Below are 15396 nucleotides of genomic sequence, written 5' to 3'. Positions count from 1 at the left end.
CACTGCAACTCCACTAACAACCAACTATTGATGACTACACAGTCATATATATAAGCCCGCTATTCAGGCAACAAGAGGACAGCTGGTTGCGACAGTGCGTGCAGAAGGAGCAGCAACGGTAAAAGCCAACCCGGGAAATGCGCCTTTTGTCGTTAACCGCGGATCTCTGTGTCACCGCTTACACATGTGTAATATAAATACGCTAACTCCACGCGTGCTGTTACTGGATGCGCGAACGCTGAGGGTACCTGATGAACTGTACTATCGTAAGTGTCTTACCTGGCTGCAGCGCCGACGACAACGGCTAGGAATGGGGCAAGTTACTGCCCACAAGAGTAAGGGAACTATTGCCTCGGGGGTTTCGAGGGCACCGCAGTGGTAACAACATTGACAACAACAACAACAACAGTAATAACAGTGGCTAACTATATGAAGACGCAGTTGTTCCGACTACGGACTTGCTGCTACAAATGTCGCAGTTTCCGGCGGCGCTGGGGTCGCCCGGTCTTCTCTCCCTATTCGCCCCCTACAGCGCCACTGTTTTTTGCTATCGGATACTTTTTGGGCTCACTTAGGTGTAAAATATGCAACAGCCACATTACGACTTATTAGTACTAGTTGAGGTAGATGAACGACAAGTGAAACAAGCGGCTGTCAAAGTTATTGCGATGTGTTCGAGAACGACCAATAGCCCGTTTATCCAGAACTGGGCGGTATTGGCTTCATCCGCCGGTTCGCCCTACCCTGTCGTTGTTGTCTGCCGTCACAATAACAGGAACGAGCCATTTCGCAACATAGCTATTACTGAAATGTATAGGGAACGGGTTGATGCAACGCAGAAACTACAAGATCCTTGTTTCGACTATTGCCTCTCGTGAAGGGTTTCGCCAGTGAAAAACGGGGACTAGCATTTGGGTGAATTTCGCTAGCTTGACAACGATCTAAGTACATTGATAACGGTATCTATTTTGACAATGTCAATCTGTCAATCAATAATTTAGCTACATGTTATGCTTGTTAGCGAGTGTGTAGACAGTCAACTATTACTTATACTGATTACTGTCTATTTCAAAACACGATGTAATAAACACATTGTACGAGCTAAATAACCCGCGCGAACGGTTTAACGAAAAGGAGCGCCGTACAGATAACAGGACAAAGTCAAGCCTTGTTTTCATCGAATAGATCAATACGATTAATATTCCTCTTATATCAACTTGAACGGCTTCTTTATGCTAGTATTCTATCTGAGTTCGTCGCTGATGTCTCACTCATTGAAGCACTCAATATCAAATGATCGGAAATCTGTTTTTGTAGTAAAAAATTTACGTACGTACGATATCACTCTTCTTCGACAAACGTGACATATGGGCACGAATCGAGTAAGGAGCAACATTACATTGGATAAAGATTAAAAAAACATCTTCGTCTAAAAGCCTGTTTTTTCCTGTAATGTTCATTCAATTGTAAACATGTTCAACCTGTTATAGCATCATGCCTAAGATTAGGATCCTTCGCAAAGGTATATATCGATAGCGAATGACAGGGTAAAATGTCTGCTTCATTAATAAGACTACCGTCCGTACGTAGTGTCTTCGTCTGTTAGGGGTTTGTCAATTAGTCGACATTCGTTCAAAACCCGGTTTGAACTAACAACTTCGTTCAATATCTGCTTCGATCCGATGATGCCCTAACGGCTGGGTTTGTTAAACCGTAACTTAAATATTGCCCATGACGTTGCCTTAACTTGAAATAGTTGTATCTTTTTACCTTTTATATACCTCTATTGTTATAATAATTACGATGTTTAAAAATGTCTGAATAACGACGTTAAACTGCATTGTACCCGTCACTAAATTCAATCAGAAGAAAAGGAATTGAGATTTGATTGGGAACGCCCGCCAAATTATGATAATCGCTTGGATAGTTTCAATTGCGCGGGAAATAGCGCTATTGACGTGGACCAGCGTGGCCAACGCGCATCTACGCATTTTCTGAGTAACCATAAGGCTATCGCTGATTCCGATATCAAAGGCTATTATGGGACATTGATGCCACGCTTCTACCAGATCTGTTGAAGAAAAACTTAGACAAGTCTAGCAAGACTTGGGGATCGAATGGCCTAGAACCAATGGAAAAAGATGGCATATAAGGTTGACACTCGGCAGTGTAAGCTTGCCCTTCGGCGGGAGACTAAGGTAGACGCACTTATGCCGTGGGCCCCTCTCTGGTATACCCTCGTGCTTTTTCCTCACGGTTCGGGTTTGGGACGGTTCGGTATATAAAAAGTAAACGCCGATAATTAGCCACAGGTTAAGAAAAAATATGCGATACAGGTGTAGCCGAGGAAGGCTGACGAAGTCTAAAATTTAAAACCGCGACATCTATAACATGCTAACTTTTGTTTGAAATTCTAATTATCAATTACGAGTCAACGCTTCGGCTAACAAACGTCGAATCCTATTTTCCCTATGAATAGTTCAGCTCTACTTTGACCTAAACCTCACCATCATGACTCTCAAAAGACCCTCCATAAAGCCACTCGCTTCGGTGACGACCTCTGACAACTTTTGCACTAATTCCCAACAGCGTCGCCGCTAGCATTTCAACCAAAAAGCGTCTGCGTCTTCTTATATACAGAAACAACGCATCTCACAGCACAAGTACCCCACTCATCCTTCACATCAATGGTACCAATAATGACAACTCAAGGCACGCCACACTTACTCTCCATGCGTGCATTTCTCTCTGCTGAGTCGATATGTTGCTTCTCAAGAAACATTACGTGGTAAACTAAGATGACGATACTACGACCGTAACAAAAAGAGTGCCACCAACAACAACGAAAAAACATTAGTTATTCATCAGTCAGCTGCTCACACCAGCCCTCCATCACCAAAATGCCCCTGCAAGCAGCCCTAGAACCACAGCTTTCGGTGCTGCCGTTGTCATTGCGCTATCTAGCGTCTTGCTAGGAGTTTGCTTGTCGCCCTCGGCTCGTCTATCTCGTCTGGAGGTTAACAGCTTCTACTGCTGTTTTCATCACCGGTGACAATAGTCTATCCTGCGAATGGACCGCGGAAGAAATTGTTCAGGGAGAAGGAATGGCTGCCGGATACGACAAACAGGCAGATGACAAACCGTCGATCTGGCTAGTTCTACGGGGCTGACTTAGATTGGGCTGACTTGGCCTGCATTTGCTTGTCTTTGTCGTTCGCTGAGTTGGTTTCGTGGTCCGACATTCGAAATTCGTTTGGTGTCTTTCGCTTTTCATTTCTTTTTTCCCTACTCATCATCGTCTATCGTCATCATCGTGTCCTGCTCGTGTCTGCGTCGCATTATCCAAGGCGACGCAACGCATCTATACGATACGGAAGAATTGCCGCTGATACTGTCGTCTCCTCTACGGAATCAACGCCATCCAAAGACGACTTCACAGCCTAACGCGCATTCAAGAGAAAACAACTGGGCTATGGCAGAAGCAACGAGAGTCGACGATAATGCGAAATATGGCGCGAGGGAATACATCTAGCGACGAAACGTCGCGTTACGATTCGCGTAACGCGACGAGACATGTGGAGAGAAAAGCAGCAGTGACAGCAAATGAAAACGAAAAATTTTACGCATTATCCCACCAAGCGATGGATGGATGGATGGATGGATAGGGAGACCAACAAAAAATGAACAAATGCATACAGACTACACCGTACATCATCGATGAATAGTTCGGACGCAACAGGATCGACTTTGAAAGCGTGGTTGTCGCTTGCTCGGACGGGCTCATCCGTCAAAGTCGAGGCGGATCATCAATGGAGTTAACTCGCTTCAGGATGTCCTGTGTTTGTGTAGAACTATTCGTGGCCGACGAAGACATCGGGAGAAAAATCAGCAGCAAAAGCAGTAATAGCATCAGTCAAGACGGTTACAGAACCCGAGAACGGTCGGGAGTTGTGGAACTTGCGGTGTAACGTGGGTGAAGAATAAGAAAAGGGGGTCTGCTGTTACCCGGGCCAGTTCCTGTCTGACTGACGGACTCAGATCGATCGGTGAGCGGACACCGAAAAGAAGCACGTGAAGAACAAGTACTCGGATGGGAGAACTTTTACTTATACACAGATAAATATGTAACGTATATATAATTCTCTGTGTGTCTTTGATTGTATACGTGTATGGAGGCGTCAAGAATGACATAACGCGACAAGTAAAACGCTGCCTCCAAACACGACCGCTGGCAGGAGTCACAGGTTCCTGTAAACCTTTTTTACGAGTAATGAATTATACAAATTATAGATTATTACATACATTGCAATATCTCTGAGATGTTCAAACGCATGTTCCTTTATGTTAGCGCGAAGGGCAATAAGCGCATTTTAATCTAAAGGTGCGTTTGAAAAGTGGTAAATCAAATTCGTCTAGACGCATGTAGGTACGGTTGTGGCCCTGGTTCGAATCCGGGCATAGACAGAGTTCTTTTTGTGCTGGGAGCCAGCCGTCCGATAGAATGTCCACCGTGGACGTAACACTTGAAACGTAAAGGTATGGTTGATCTAAGATGGCGCTGTAAGCAAAACCTAATTTTTGAATCTTCGCTAATATCGAGGCGGATTTGTTGACGGTTTACAAGAATGATTTCACATTATATTCAGTATATAGGCTAGTCACATAAAGTAAGTTGCAGTTATGCACAAAGAGCTGATTGTTTAGGTTTGTAATACTCGATGTATAATGAAAACAAGTTACATACCTTGCTGTCGTTGACTGAGGTAGTCCTCTTTACATATAAAGCGATTTTCGTCGAGGACATAGAGTTCTTCACCTGTAGAAAGCTGTTTCCGGCAAACGAGACAAGTAAAACACTTGAGATGAAAAACTTTCGAACGAGCGCGTCGAACGAGGTCTGTTGGTGATATGCCCTGAGAACACCCCGCGCACTTTGTGCCGAACCTCCTAAAATGGACAAATTAATGAAAAGTCATATAATTATTGCTAATAATTAGCCTGACGCGAGATAAACTACTTGAGCACGGACATTAGGTAACGATTTTTGCCAATGACAAATGAATCGATATGTTCCGACGATGAACTACAAGCGACCTTTGTGTTGTCATCAAAGCTCTACCACCTGTTGAATATGCGATACTTCTCAATTCGAAATCGGCGGTCTTTATTACGTACGCAGAGATATGGATTTAAGGGTCGATTATAGTGCTAAAGTTAGTGACGCTTCTTGCGTACTCACTCAATGTCACAAATCTTTAAGAAAAAATTATTGTTTTTATATTTGAATGTAGTTTCGTTCGATAACAATGTGACAACGTTAAAATATTGTGTGGATTTTTAAAAAACTCCTCTAAAAAAATTCCTCTAAATTTTTCATATCGACTGCTTTAATGTTGATTCATAGTGTTCGTTAAAATGTTATATCAAGCAATAATAACAAGGCCGTTACTGATAACCCGAACTAACAACTGATATTAGAAATGATCCGGTTCGCTCGATGCTTGTAAGATCTTTTGTTGTTACGGGCATTTCCATTGTGCGACGGAATCTAACCATATATGTGTGTGTCGATTTAATCACGCCCCCTCCTTGAGCGCTCAGAGAACAAGTAAGCTAACAAGGTAACATGGATACGTCCTGCTATATGTGATAGGCGCCAAGCGACTCAGCTGCTTGGCCTACAACCGGCGAGCGACAATTCATTGGGCAGTCAGATGGCCATCAGACGATCAATTCACTCGACCACATAATGGTTAGGCAGTATAACTCTGGTCGCCGTATGGCAATTGTATCTCTTTCCTTACCACCCTCTAACAACTGGAGGATGGTTATTCGTTTCTAAGCAAGTACGTTGGATGTGGCAAGTCTGTAGGCTTCTACCTTCTGTTCACAAGGTTACAGTGGCTGACCGCGGTCTACGCCTGTCTCAGCGAACCCGGGGTCCCATTGTGCTCCGATCGCTGATCAGGGGGGGAGCGGGGTACGGGTAGCACAACTACCGAATGCAAAATTTACCGTCCGGTCTCGAGGTAAATATGGGTGTCGCTGTATCCACGAGGGAGCAGGACAAGGAATCGCTATTTTGTTGATTCGGTTCTCCTACTCTGGAGTGGCTTCCCATTATCGTCTCATAGACGGAGACCTCAGCTAGGGGCTGATTATACACGGTAAACGTTTGATACAGGTGAGTCGCAGAAGGAACACGAAGAACCATAAGAGAGTAGTATTAGGTACCGATCCGTTGAAATGCAGCAATTCCTTCGACGTTCTATGTGTCTGCATGTAAGCGCACGATCGTTACTCTGCTAACTGTATCCGCCACAGTATAAGGTTTACCCCCAAAAAACAATTTTTCAAAATTATTGAATCCCTGAAAAGGATGACCGAAGGTCCCCCATCATCATCGGGTAAGAAAGACTCGTCTAATTTTAACAACAGGCAGTACTCCACAATGGAGCCCTTCTAGCCTTCTTTCCTTTCCTCAATGAAGGACCGAGCGTTTCCATCTCTGCTTCGCAATATTTTCTTCCAATAGATTGGGACAAGGCTTGCTATCCACCCACACCTACAGCATTTTCTGTGGGGTCACTTCGGCTGAGCTCTGTTCCGACCTCAATGGTGTGTCAACGTGCCCGGACGGTAGACGATTCGTTCGTCATATAAACTTTCTCTACGACCCTATCGCCCACTCCATTAGCACAAATCGGAAACGGCCACTATCAACGTGCCATTAGAGATTTCTTCGATGGACCAGAAGCACGCAATGCTGGCTTCGACTCTGATTTGACTGTACAATTCGTATTGTCGCATGTTACGGCATGCACCGCATACACTCTATATATGAAGCTAAAGTCGACCCTCGTCTACGAGATATAATGCATTGCACATCGCAGACGAAGGGAACTTGTAGTGTATATGTTTGTGATTGTGGCTGGTCGTACGTGTTGAGACAAGTCGAGACTGATGAGTGAACGAACATTACATACCGTTGTGCAGTAACACTGGTGACAAGATTAGCAAAATATCATTATAGATTTGCTACGTCTTCGGATAGGAAAACAACTGGTAGTGGTAATTGGCCGCCGTAACAGGCTGTTCATCCACTCTGTGGGTGACTACTTGTACTACATTTTCATCATCTTTATTGCTACTGTTGTTCTCGCCATGTTTTCATTACCTAATTGTGAACAAGTCCCGTGTTTCTTGTTCCCGTTGATATCTATTCTAGATACCTGTTCAGAGTTCGTGTTTTCTCGCATTTTTAGACCATGGTGAGCTTTAAGACGAAGATTTTGGCTACCCATATTTTCCAGGCTTGCGGTCCTTATTTCTCAAGGATATCTGCTGACCTACAACAGTTTATTACGCTGTCCACCCTGTTTTCCGGCCTGTTATACCGCACTGTTTCTTTCTTACTCTGCTAAGCATATGTTTGCTCAAATGCGCATCGTATCTTCGCTTGTTGTGCCCTATTTTACCCTACTTTTTCATCGTGCATATCAACAACGGCAGCAGTACCACAGTGGACACCTTTGTGAGTAGCATCCATGCGCCACTTCTTGTGTGTACTTCTGCATTTGACTCCATATGAAAAGGCACTGTGCTCTTCTTTCAGATCCGTTTTTTTTCATATCTCCGTGCTTGGGTCCGTATTTACGTGCCTCGATGTATGCGTCTGCGTGCCTGTTTCTACGGACGGTCCCGCCGTGGCGTCCGGCAATCCATGCTAGCGAAAAACAGCGAATACCAGCAGAAGTGTGTGGAAGCATCGTGCTTGCCTACGGGGCATACAGCCAACTAAAAAGGAGTTTCAGGGTATAACAGGGTCTAGCGGTGTTGGCTGCAATGTGTTGGCCCGTGCAGAGCCGGAATTGAGAGCAAACGGGAGTTGTGTCTGCGGGAGGCAGGACGCTGGGGTAACAGGAGCACTCCTGTGCGGCGCTCCGAATGGGAGCTGTCGGTTGGTTCTTCAGTTGCCGTCAGTCGTTCGCCCAAAACGATAGAAGAAGCGGCAGCGAGGCCGACCCGTAGCGACCGGAGACGAAGGAAGGGGAAGTCCGGGCCAAAACGGACAGGACACGACGAGATGGGGCAACGCAAGCTCCCACCGAAGGAATAGAAGAACTGGTGAACGGAAGAACAGGCGCCTTTTTCCTGCCTGTTCCCTCTGCGAGAAGGGCAAAGTGAACGGAAAGCGGACAACAGGGGCAGCCCCCGCCGCTGTCGCCGCTATAACCGGGGAATCGAAAAACCGACCGAACGAACGAACGAAGAACGGGAATGGGCGGGGAACCAACCAAGGAGCACAGAAAAGACTCGTGGAGCCGTACGGGCCGCTAGTCTGGCAGACCTAGACGAACGCAGCGAAGGCTTGGGCTGCTGTGCTGTAATGCACTGAGCGTATGCCTGCCTCCGGCTCCCGGCGAACGAACGAACGAACCAACCAGGCAGTGTCCGACGGGCGCGAGAGGGAAAGGGGAATGGCGGGCGGGCAGCTGGGGGGAGAGTCGCCGGGAGCAGGGCATGAAGAGGGTACAGGAAACAGGAAAAGAGCGAACGATGGTGGAAATATGATTGAAAGAAACTTAAGAAGGCTCCTTCCTCGCCTGCTCCCAGCAGACAGTTCGGTCCGGTCCGAAGCACCCTATAGAATCCCGACAGCTCCTATGCCTGCTGCCTGCACCACCCGCCCCTTTTCCACGACGACCAGCCAGCAGCTTCTTCCCAGCTGTATTGGCTGTGCCAGCAATGCAGATAGCCACACACGGTGAGGCTATTGCCACCATTGCCTTCGTCACCGGTGAACGCACTGAACGTTGAACCTCACGGCCGCCGACGGGGGTGGCCCTACAACGAGGCCGGCGGCCAACACACGTACACATGCGGCCATACACAAGTCGCCGCAGAGACACAAACTGAGAGGCACATTGCTTGTCGGTCACCATTGGCGGTCGCTCGCTTGCTGGAGGAAATAGCGCAGCGTAGGGTAGCGAATGAACGGGGTGGCCGAGGGATGACAGAGGGCGGAAAACGGGAGAAAACCTGGGCTGCGTTAGAGGGGGGAGGGGTGTAAAAGAACACCAAACGAACGCCCCGCGTTGTCAGAGGCGACTGCTTCTGTGGCTGGTGTTGGTACTGTAGACGACGATGCCTGCGCTGGCGCCGCCAGCGCCGCTGCTACTACGGATGCCTCCAGAACGAACGAACAAACGGCGAAGAGAGGCAGAATGAGAAGAGAAGGAAGAAACGTTGGCGGAGGGACGACGATAAAGGCAAAAGAGAGAGCCACAAAACGGTAACAGCCGCCGCGGTTGCAGCAGCGGAAACCGTTGCTTCTGCCACGAGGCTCAGCGGTCCCTGCGAAAACGAGACTATTGAGAAGACTAAGCGGCTTGAATGGGCTGCCCACATTTGGCTACACTCGGTTCCTAGATGGGAAAGGGAACGGTGGGCCAAGGGGCCACTGCGTTGAGACGTGAAGAAGCGAGCGAAGAACTGTGCCTGCTAGTATTCCTTGCAGGACACCAGTTATGCTAGCACGAGTACCAACAAAACCTGACTCGAGAAAGCCGCAGTAGCATGAACAGCGGGAAAACCGAGAAGAGAACGGGTCCGCAGTCAACGTTTGGCCCGGACATTGGAAAGCCGCTCCATCGTTTGGTCCCCGTATATTCGCTAGCAGTTGCTCAAACGACGAAGATCGAGACGGACCGCTGTTGCCAGAGCGGACACGAAAAACAAGCGACTGGTTTGGCGAACTAACCATTATTGAGAGTGACCAGCAGCAGTCGCCTCCACCTGACCGAGGGATGTTCGACGAGACCTGCGCTTGAAGCGAATGGTTTGGTTGGGGGAAACAAAATGGGCTTTGAGCAGGATGGGATCCTACCGTTGTTGCGGTTCTGTGATTGTATGTTGAGGATTGGAAGTTGTGCATGGTCCTAGCAGAAAAATTAAGGCACAATTGGAAAGCTGGCAGAAAAGAGAAGATCGAGAAATAGAAACGGAAAATGAGAAGTTCAGCGAAAACGAGGATGGCTAGGAAAAGAAAAATTGGAAGTGACGAGTGCGCTTAGCTACACGCGCGTATCTTCACGTGATACGAGTGCCGCACCGAAATAAAGAAAAAGGGAACTAAAATACGATGCTGTCTCGGCTTGTACAGCGCCCACAGCTGCAGCTGGAGGAAATGGAAAACGGCCAGCCACTGATGGCTAAACCGACCACACTGGCCTCTGCCACTACTGGGCGCACGGGATCAACTGATGCTGTGGCGGGCAAAGAAATACTAATGTCAGCGGCACTATCGTCCAGCAATTCACACAACGTTAAGCGTATACAGGCTAGACCGAAATAGAACGTTATACCAAAGCTTAGCACGCACTAAACCACGCTCACTATCAGCTAGCTCAGATCAAAAAGGGACCGGAAGAAGAGTACGAAAAGCAGGACGAGAAAAACATCCGTAAGAAGCATCAGATAACAACTGCTTCTTTTTCACTCCAATAACTACGCCTGCATCTAGCATTGTCGCCGCGGCTGATACTGCTCTACTCAAGAAGACTTTGCACCAGTTGCGCCCCAAGCGTTACCATAATCAGAGTTGGTCTTATGCTCATTCCGACCGTCTACTTATGCGGCATATGCGCATATATGGAGGAGCGATACTGTGGAGTCGTGGACGCCGTGGGGCAAAACGACGACGGTAGTTGCAGCTGCTGATGTTGAAACTCTGCATTTGGACTGCGAAGTTTTGCCAGCTTCACGGGCGTTAAAAAATATAGCGGCAGAGCAGACACGCGTAGCACAGCGTAGAGTACCATTTTAATAGAAAAAAGTCGTTTTGAAGATTCGAGACGAAGGTGACAATAAGAAACTTGCATAAGCCAATTTTCTTAGCTTATCTGAAGACGAATGTATATGGACATCTGTTACGGTTTTGGACTTATGGCAGATAGTAAGTATGGTAGCCTTTTGTAGTTTCGGCGATCCGTTTTACGCGTCCAAACGATTGTCCACTTCACTGTCAGACACAACGTCACCTTAACCAATATTTGAGTACCAATACGTCATAGGACAGCCAAACTAAATGTCAATGACATAATAAGCCCACTTGAATAACGCAAAAACTCTAAACTCGGTGATTCTAACCCTTCGCCTTACATGTAGCGTTTGTAGTGTCTGTAGCGCTAGATAAAAGAGTCTGAAAACTGTGATATCTTCCTCTAAGAAACAAAACAAAAATTGGTAACTAAGAGAACAACAGTTCCAGCAATCCGAAATTCGTTTCCATTGCCATGACGCCGCTCCAAGATTTTAAGACGCACGAGGCCTCAGCCTCACCTAGAAGCTATTACTAGTTACAACACGGTTTTGAATTTTTAATAACCATTTGCCACGGTCTGTAAAAACGTGAAAGACATAGCCTTAACCTCATTCCTGTTCCATTATAGTCTGTGAACTTCTACTAGAGCGTCCGTGCACGTTTAGCATCTGCCCTTATCGTATTCAGTTATTGGACGTACTATTAAGCACGCCTATGCTAGTCAGATAGTGGCGGATCCGCTGTATCTGTTAGGAATAGCCGTAAGTGGTAATATTGCTGAAACTATGGCCAACGACGGCGTCGAGCCATTTTGTATGAGCTAAGCCCACACACGCGTGCACCACAACCGTCTTAAACTAGTATTTAACCTACTGTCGCCGTATTTTAGTTGACAAATCTGATGAAGGCTGAACGATTGTGGAACATACACTTTATGGCAACAATGTCGAAGAGTCAATTACAAATGCCATAACGGCCTCACTTCGAAATAAACAATAATCATATTATGTTTTACGATCAGCAGATGCAGTGCCCCATGGAACCTGATCGACCACCTAAAAATTAGGCCAGTACTGTTCGATTAAGCTACACCGATGTCAATATTGAATGTGTGGATACTGCGTATCCGGATAGCGCTCTCCGCTGCTTGAAGGACAGCACCAGTACCACGTAAAATTAGTTGGCAAGGCTTGACAATAGACTTCCGATACATCGGATCCACCGCACGCTCCAGCGACGCTGACAAATTTTTTCCGAAGTCTCCTAAAGCATTGTTGATCATAAAAGGATCGATGGCAATATCAACTCACTACAATCGCCAACGGGAACGAATCATCGTGCTGTAATACCTACTACCCAAATATATGTTTATCTCTATAAGAACATTATGTCTTGCTGTAGAGTAGCGTAATCGAGGGTTTAATTTCTACGATTCTCGAATTTATTCCTTCATGCCCCTTATATAACTTTTACAAAAGCGGCAAATATATAAATTACTTTTTTCCATTAATCCGCTTTTTTGCTTTATATAGATAACAATAACCAAACGCTGACGTCGTTGCGTATCTCCAACGTTGATGCTCGGGTAGTTAACCCTCCTACGAAATGATAAGCTTAGAGACTTTCACACGGTCCGAGGAAATGACTTTAGAAGTGGCTCTTCAATTTCTCCCAATTTTAAATTACTTTTTTTCGTTTAACAAAGCCACTCCGATTATGTCATACTGCTCGCTTTTACCTAAAGCAGCTCTCATATTCTATGATGTCTATATAGTACGCAGCTTTGCGTACTATATATATATATGCGCCACATTACATTCTGATACATGCTTTTTCAAATAGTATCGTCTTATAGCAGGCCCCACTGTTGCAACCCCCTACTTCATCCCTTAATTCCTTTAGAAACTGTCGCATTTTTGGAAACAATTCGATGCAACGGCGTTGCTCTTTGCATTCGTATGAACACAGCTGTTATATAGAGTTTACGCGACCGCCGCAATGATGTATCGATAAGCCTTCGGCCATACATCTCTATCGCCTAGGTTTCATTTGAACTCTTCTTGAAAAAGATGAAGAACTAGAAGATAAGGTTTGCGAGTGTGTGCCTTTACCCCCTAGCATTGCCGGGTTCGACGCGAAATAACCGTGTCTAACATACCTGAAACTTTATTTGACACCAACGTGCTTCGGGCCTTGCACTGAAGTCTTTGTGGTGCAGGACAGTTCCGCGGCTGCATCAGGCCGCATCGATACAGAAGCTATCTCAATAGCAATAGAAATACAAGCTGGATGTGGCAGTAATGCATACACAGACGAAACGCAGGTTGGCGCCCTAAAACTGCGTCGTCTATATGCTTCGGCCCAGCTAATCGGGTTTTCACCGAGTTCGCCCGTCACTGGCATCGTCGTAAGATTGAAGGACACCACTGCCAGTACTGCTAGATGGCAACCCACGCTAGTAACCTCACAGCGCTGACTGTGATGAAGGTGAATTCAGCCAGTCGGACAAAGTACACAAGCGACCAACGGAATAGCTGATAACAAACAGATCTGGGAAGACGCCGACGGCCAGATACGATACGTACCGGCTACACAGTTGAAAGCGGAGAGAGTACAATGCCGCCCAGGATCGAATACACGGAAGGCTAGTGCTGCTAGCTGGGAATTGAGAGGCGCTCGAGAGGCAAGACATCAGAGAAGAAGAACGAGAAGGATGTAGGACATAGTAACGGGGAAAGCAACTAGCTGTTGGGGTTTGAGGATAGAGCGAGGGACGAGCCATGGGGACTAGGAGGGAAATGAAGTAGAGTATGTTTTGGCAAGTGCAGTCTCCCACGAAAGAACCACAGAACTGGAAGAAGGAGGACGAGGAAGAAGAACGACACCCCAAAGAAGAGCGCATCGCCACTACGACTGAAACGAGGGAAGCGTTTGTCCCTTCCGTTGTCCTTCCAATTCGCTGGCGACGCCTTAAGCCGCCGCTAGTAAGCGGGCGGATGGCCGGCTGTGCGGGATCCTGCGAGGAAGACTAAGAACTTCTCCACTGTGAATGTTGCAGACAGCTTCTACCGCTACCGCTACTGCTGCAGCAACAACTGCTAGAAAGCAATGAGAAAGCACTGGAGAATAAGAAAATGAAAACCTGACAAAGTTATCGCTCGCGTAGGTGACGACGTCGCCCGGATATGGTACGCATCTTCCCAAGCATATTATGAAGTACTATGAGTACTACCGTTACTACCACAGTTAAGAAAATAAAAGGGGTGGAAATACCTTCCAACTGTGGCAAAAAAACCCGTTCCATAAAAATGACTACATTTACAATGTGTGGTACTTTTTATTATGCCTCTAGTGCGAACGCGAACGCGAACGGGTGCGTCACCAGACAAGACCTATTAGTTGGTTATTTAGTGGTCCTTTCCGTATATTCTTTTTAGTAACTTCTCTCTTCTTGTATTGTTCTTTAATTTGTATGAAAGAAAAAAGAATAGTGCTAAATCAAGCGAAAATCGCGTAAGTAAGTCTAAATAACAGTCATTTTCCATTAGAACTAGAGATTGCGTATGAGGCGCCACATGAACAACCATATATCGGGTTCACAGCTGTATTTGCTATTGAAGGGGTTATTATGTGATTTTGCAGCTGCCGCTGTTGCCTGCAGCTTAACATGCGGTCCGACTCAACACAAAGGATAATCCCGAATTGGGGAACATAACAAACAGGGTCTTCTGTCCAAATCAAAGGGGATAGAGTATATATATACTGCGAGCTGCACAGAAAACATTCAAATACCCCTAAGGAACATATGTACTAACCCGATGGTAAACATCTTGTCTGACACAAACGCCAATTGAAACTGTGTGCTTTCTTTGGTTGACACTGAAATCCTCGATCTATATAGCTACGGTTCCACATCGTGAAGGCAGGTAGACCTTGCCTGCCCCCGTACGGTCTGAATGATGAGCTTTCGTCCAGTGAAGAATTCTCTCACCTTGAGATTCCATAAGGGCTCATGTTTCGTAATAGGACAGAAGTAGGCTATAACAAAAGTGTATTTCATAACTGATATCGTATTGCCCACGTGATAGTAATAGAAAAGCGTATTCATTAAAAGAGGGACGCGTTGTCGGTTGATAAGTCGAAGACAGATAAATCCTACATATATCCAACTTGCGTCCCTCACCTAACGAAATATATACTAGCATAAATAAATAATCGAAAAGCTTCATCTGATGGGGGGCTTCGTACGGGACAAAATTTGCCTTATTGGTTGAATTTTCTGTGTGACTGGACGCTTGCACAAGTTAATAGAAGTAATATATTTTGCCTTCGTGTTCCAACTATGGCAGTTTTAACACAGAGTCTCTATACATACAACCGATATTCTGTCGACTAAAAGGCAGATCAATCGTCAATTACAAGAGAACAATAGCTAGACAATAGTCTGCATTTACGACTCACAGCTGTTTAAGTAACGCCATTTGGCATAACCATGCCTAATGCATAGGTACGTCATGACGTAATGCTTGTTTTTGTGGGCCTCACCAATTTTTTCAATTTATACCGTTGGA

The 15396-nt window shown here is 46.1% G+C and overlaps 1 protein-coding gene across 1 annotated transcript in view; it reads right to left on the bottom strand.

Moving 5' to 3' along the window:
* Positions 1-15396, bottom strand: part of LOC111253197 (LIM/homeobox protein Lhx1-like) — a 160391-nt gene that overhangs the window by 105001 nt on the left and 39994 nt on the right. The window contains exon 2 of the mRNA XM_086992610.1: positions 4745-4947. Within this exon, the coding sequence (XP_086848736.1) occupies positions 4745-4947 (203 nt within the window). The remainder of the gene's footprint in view (positions 1-4744; positions 4948-15396) is intronic.

This window comes from Varroa destructor, unplaced genomic scaffold, assembly GCF_002443255.2.
Source record: "Varroa destructor unplaced genomic scaffold, Vdes_3.0 BEIS01000006.1, whole genome shotgun sequence".
Taxonomy (NCBI): Eukaryota; Metazoa; Arthropoda; class Arachnida; order Mesostigmata; family Varroidae; genus Varroa; species Varroa destructor.
Note: the sequence above shows the minus strand (reverse complement) of the source record. Positions and strands in the feature narration are given on the sequence as shown.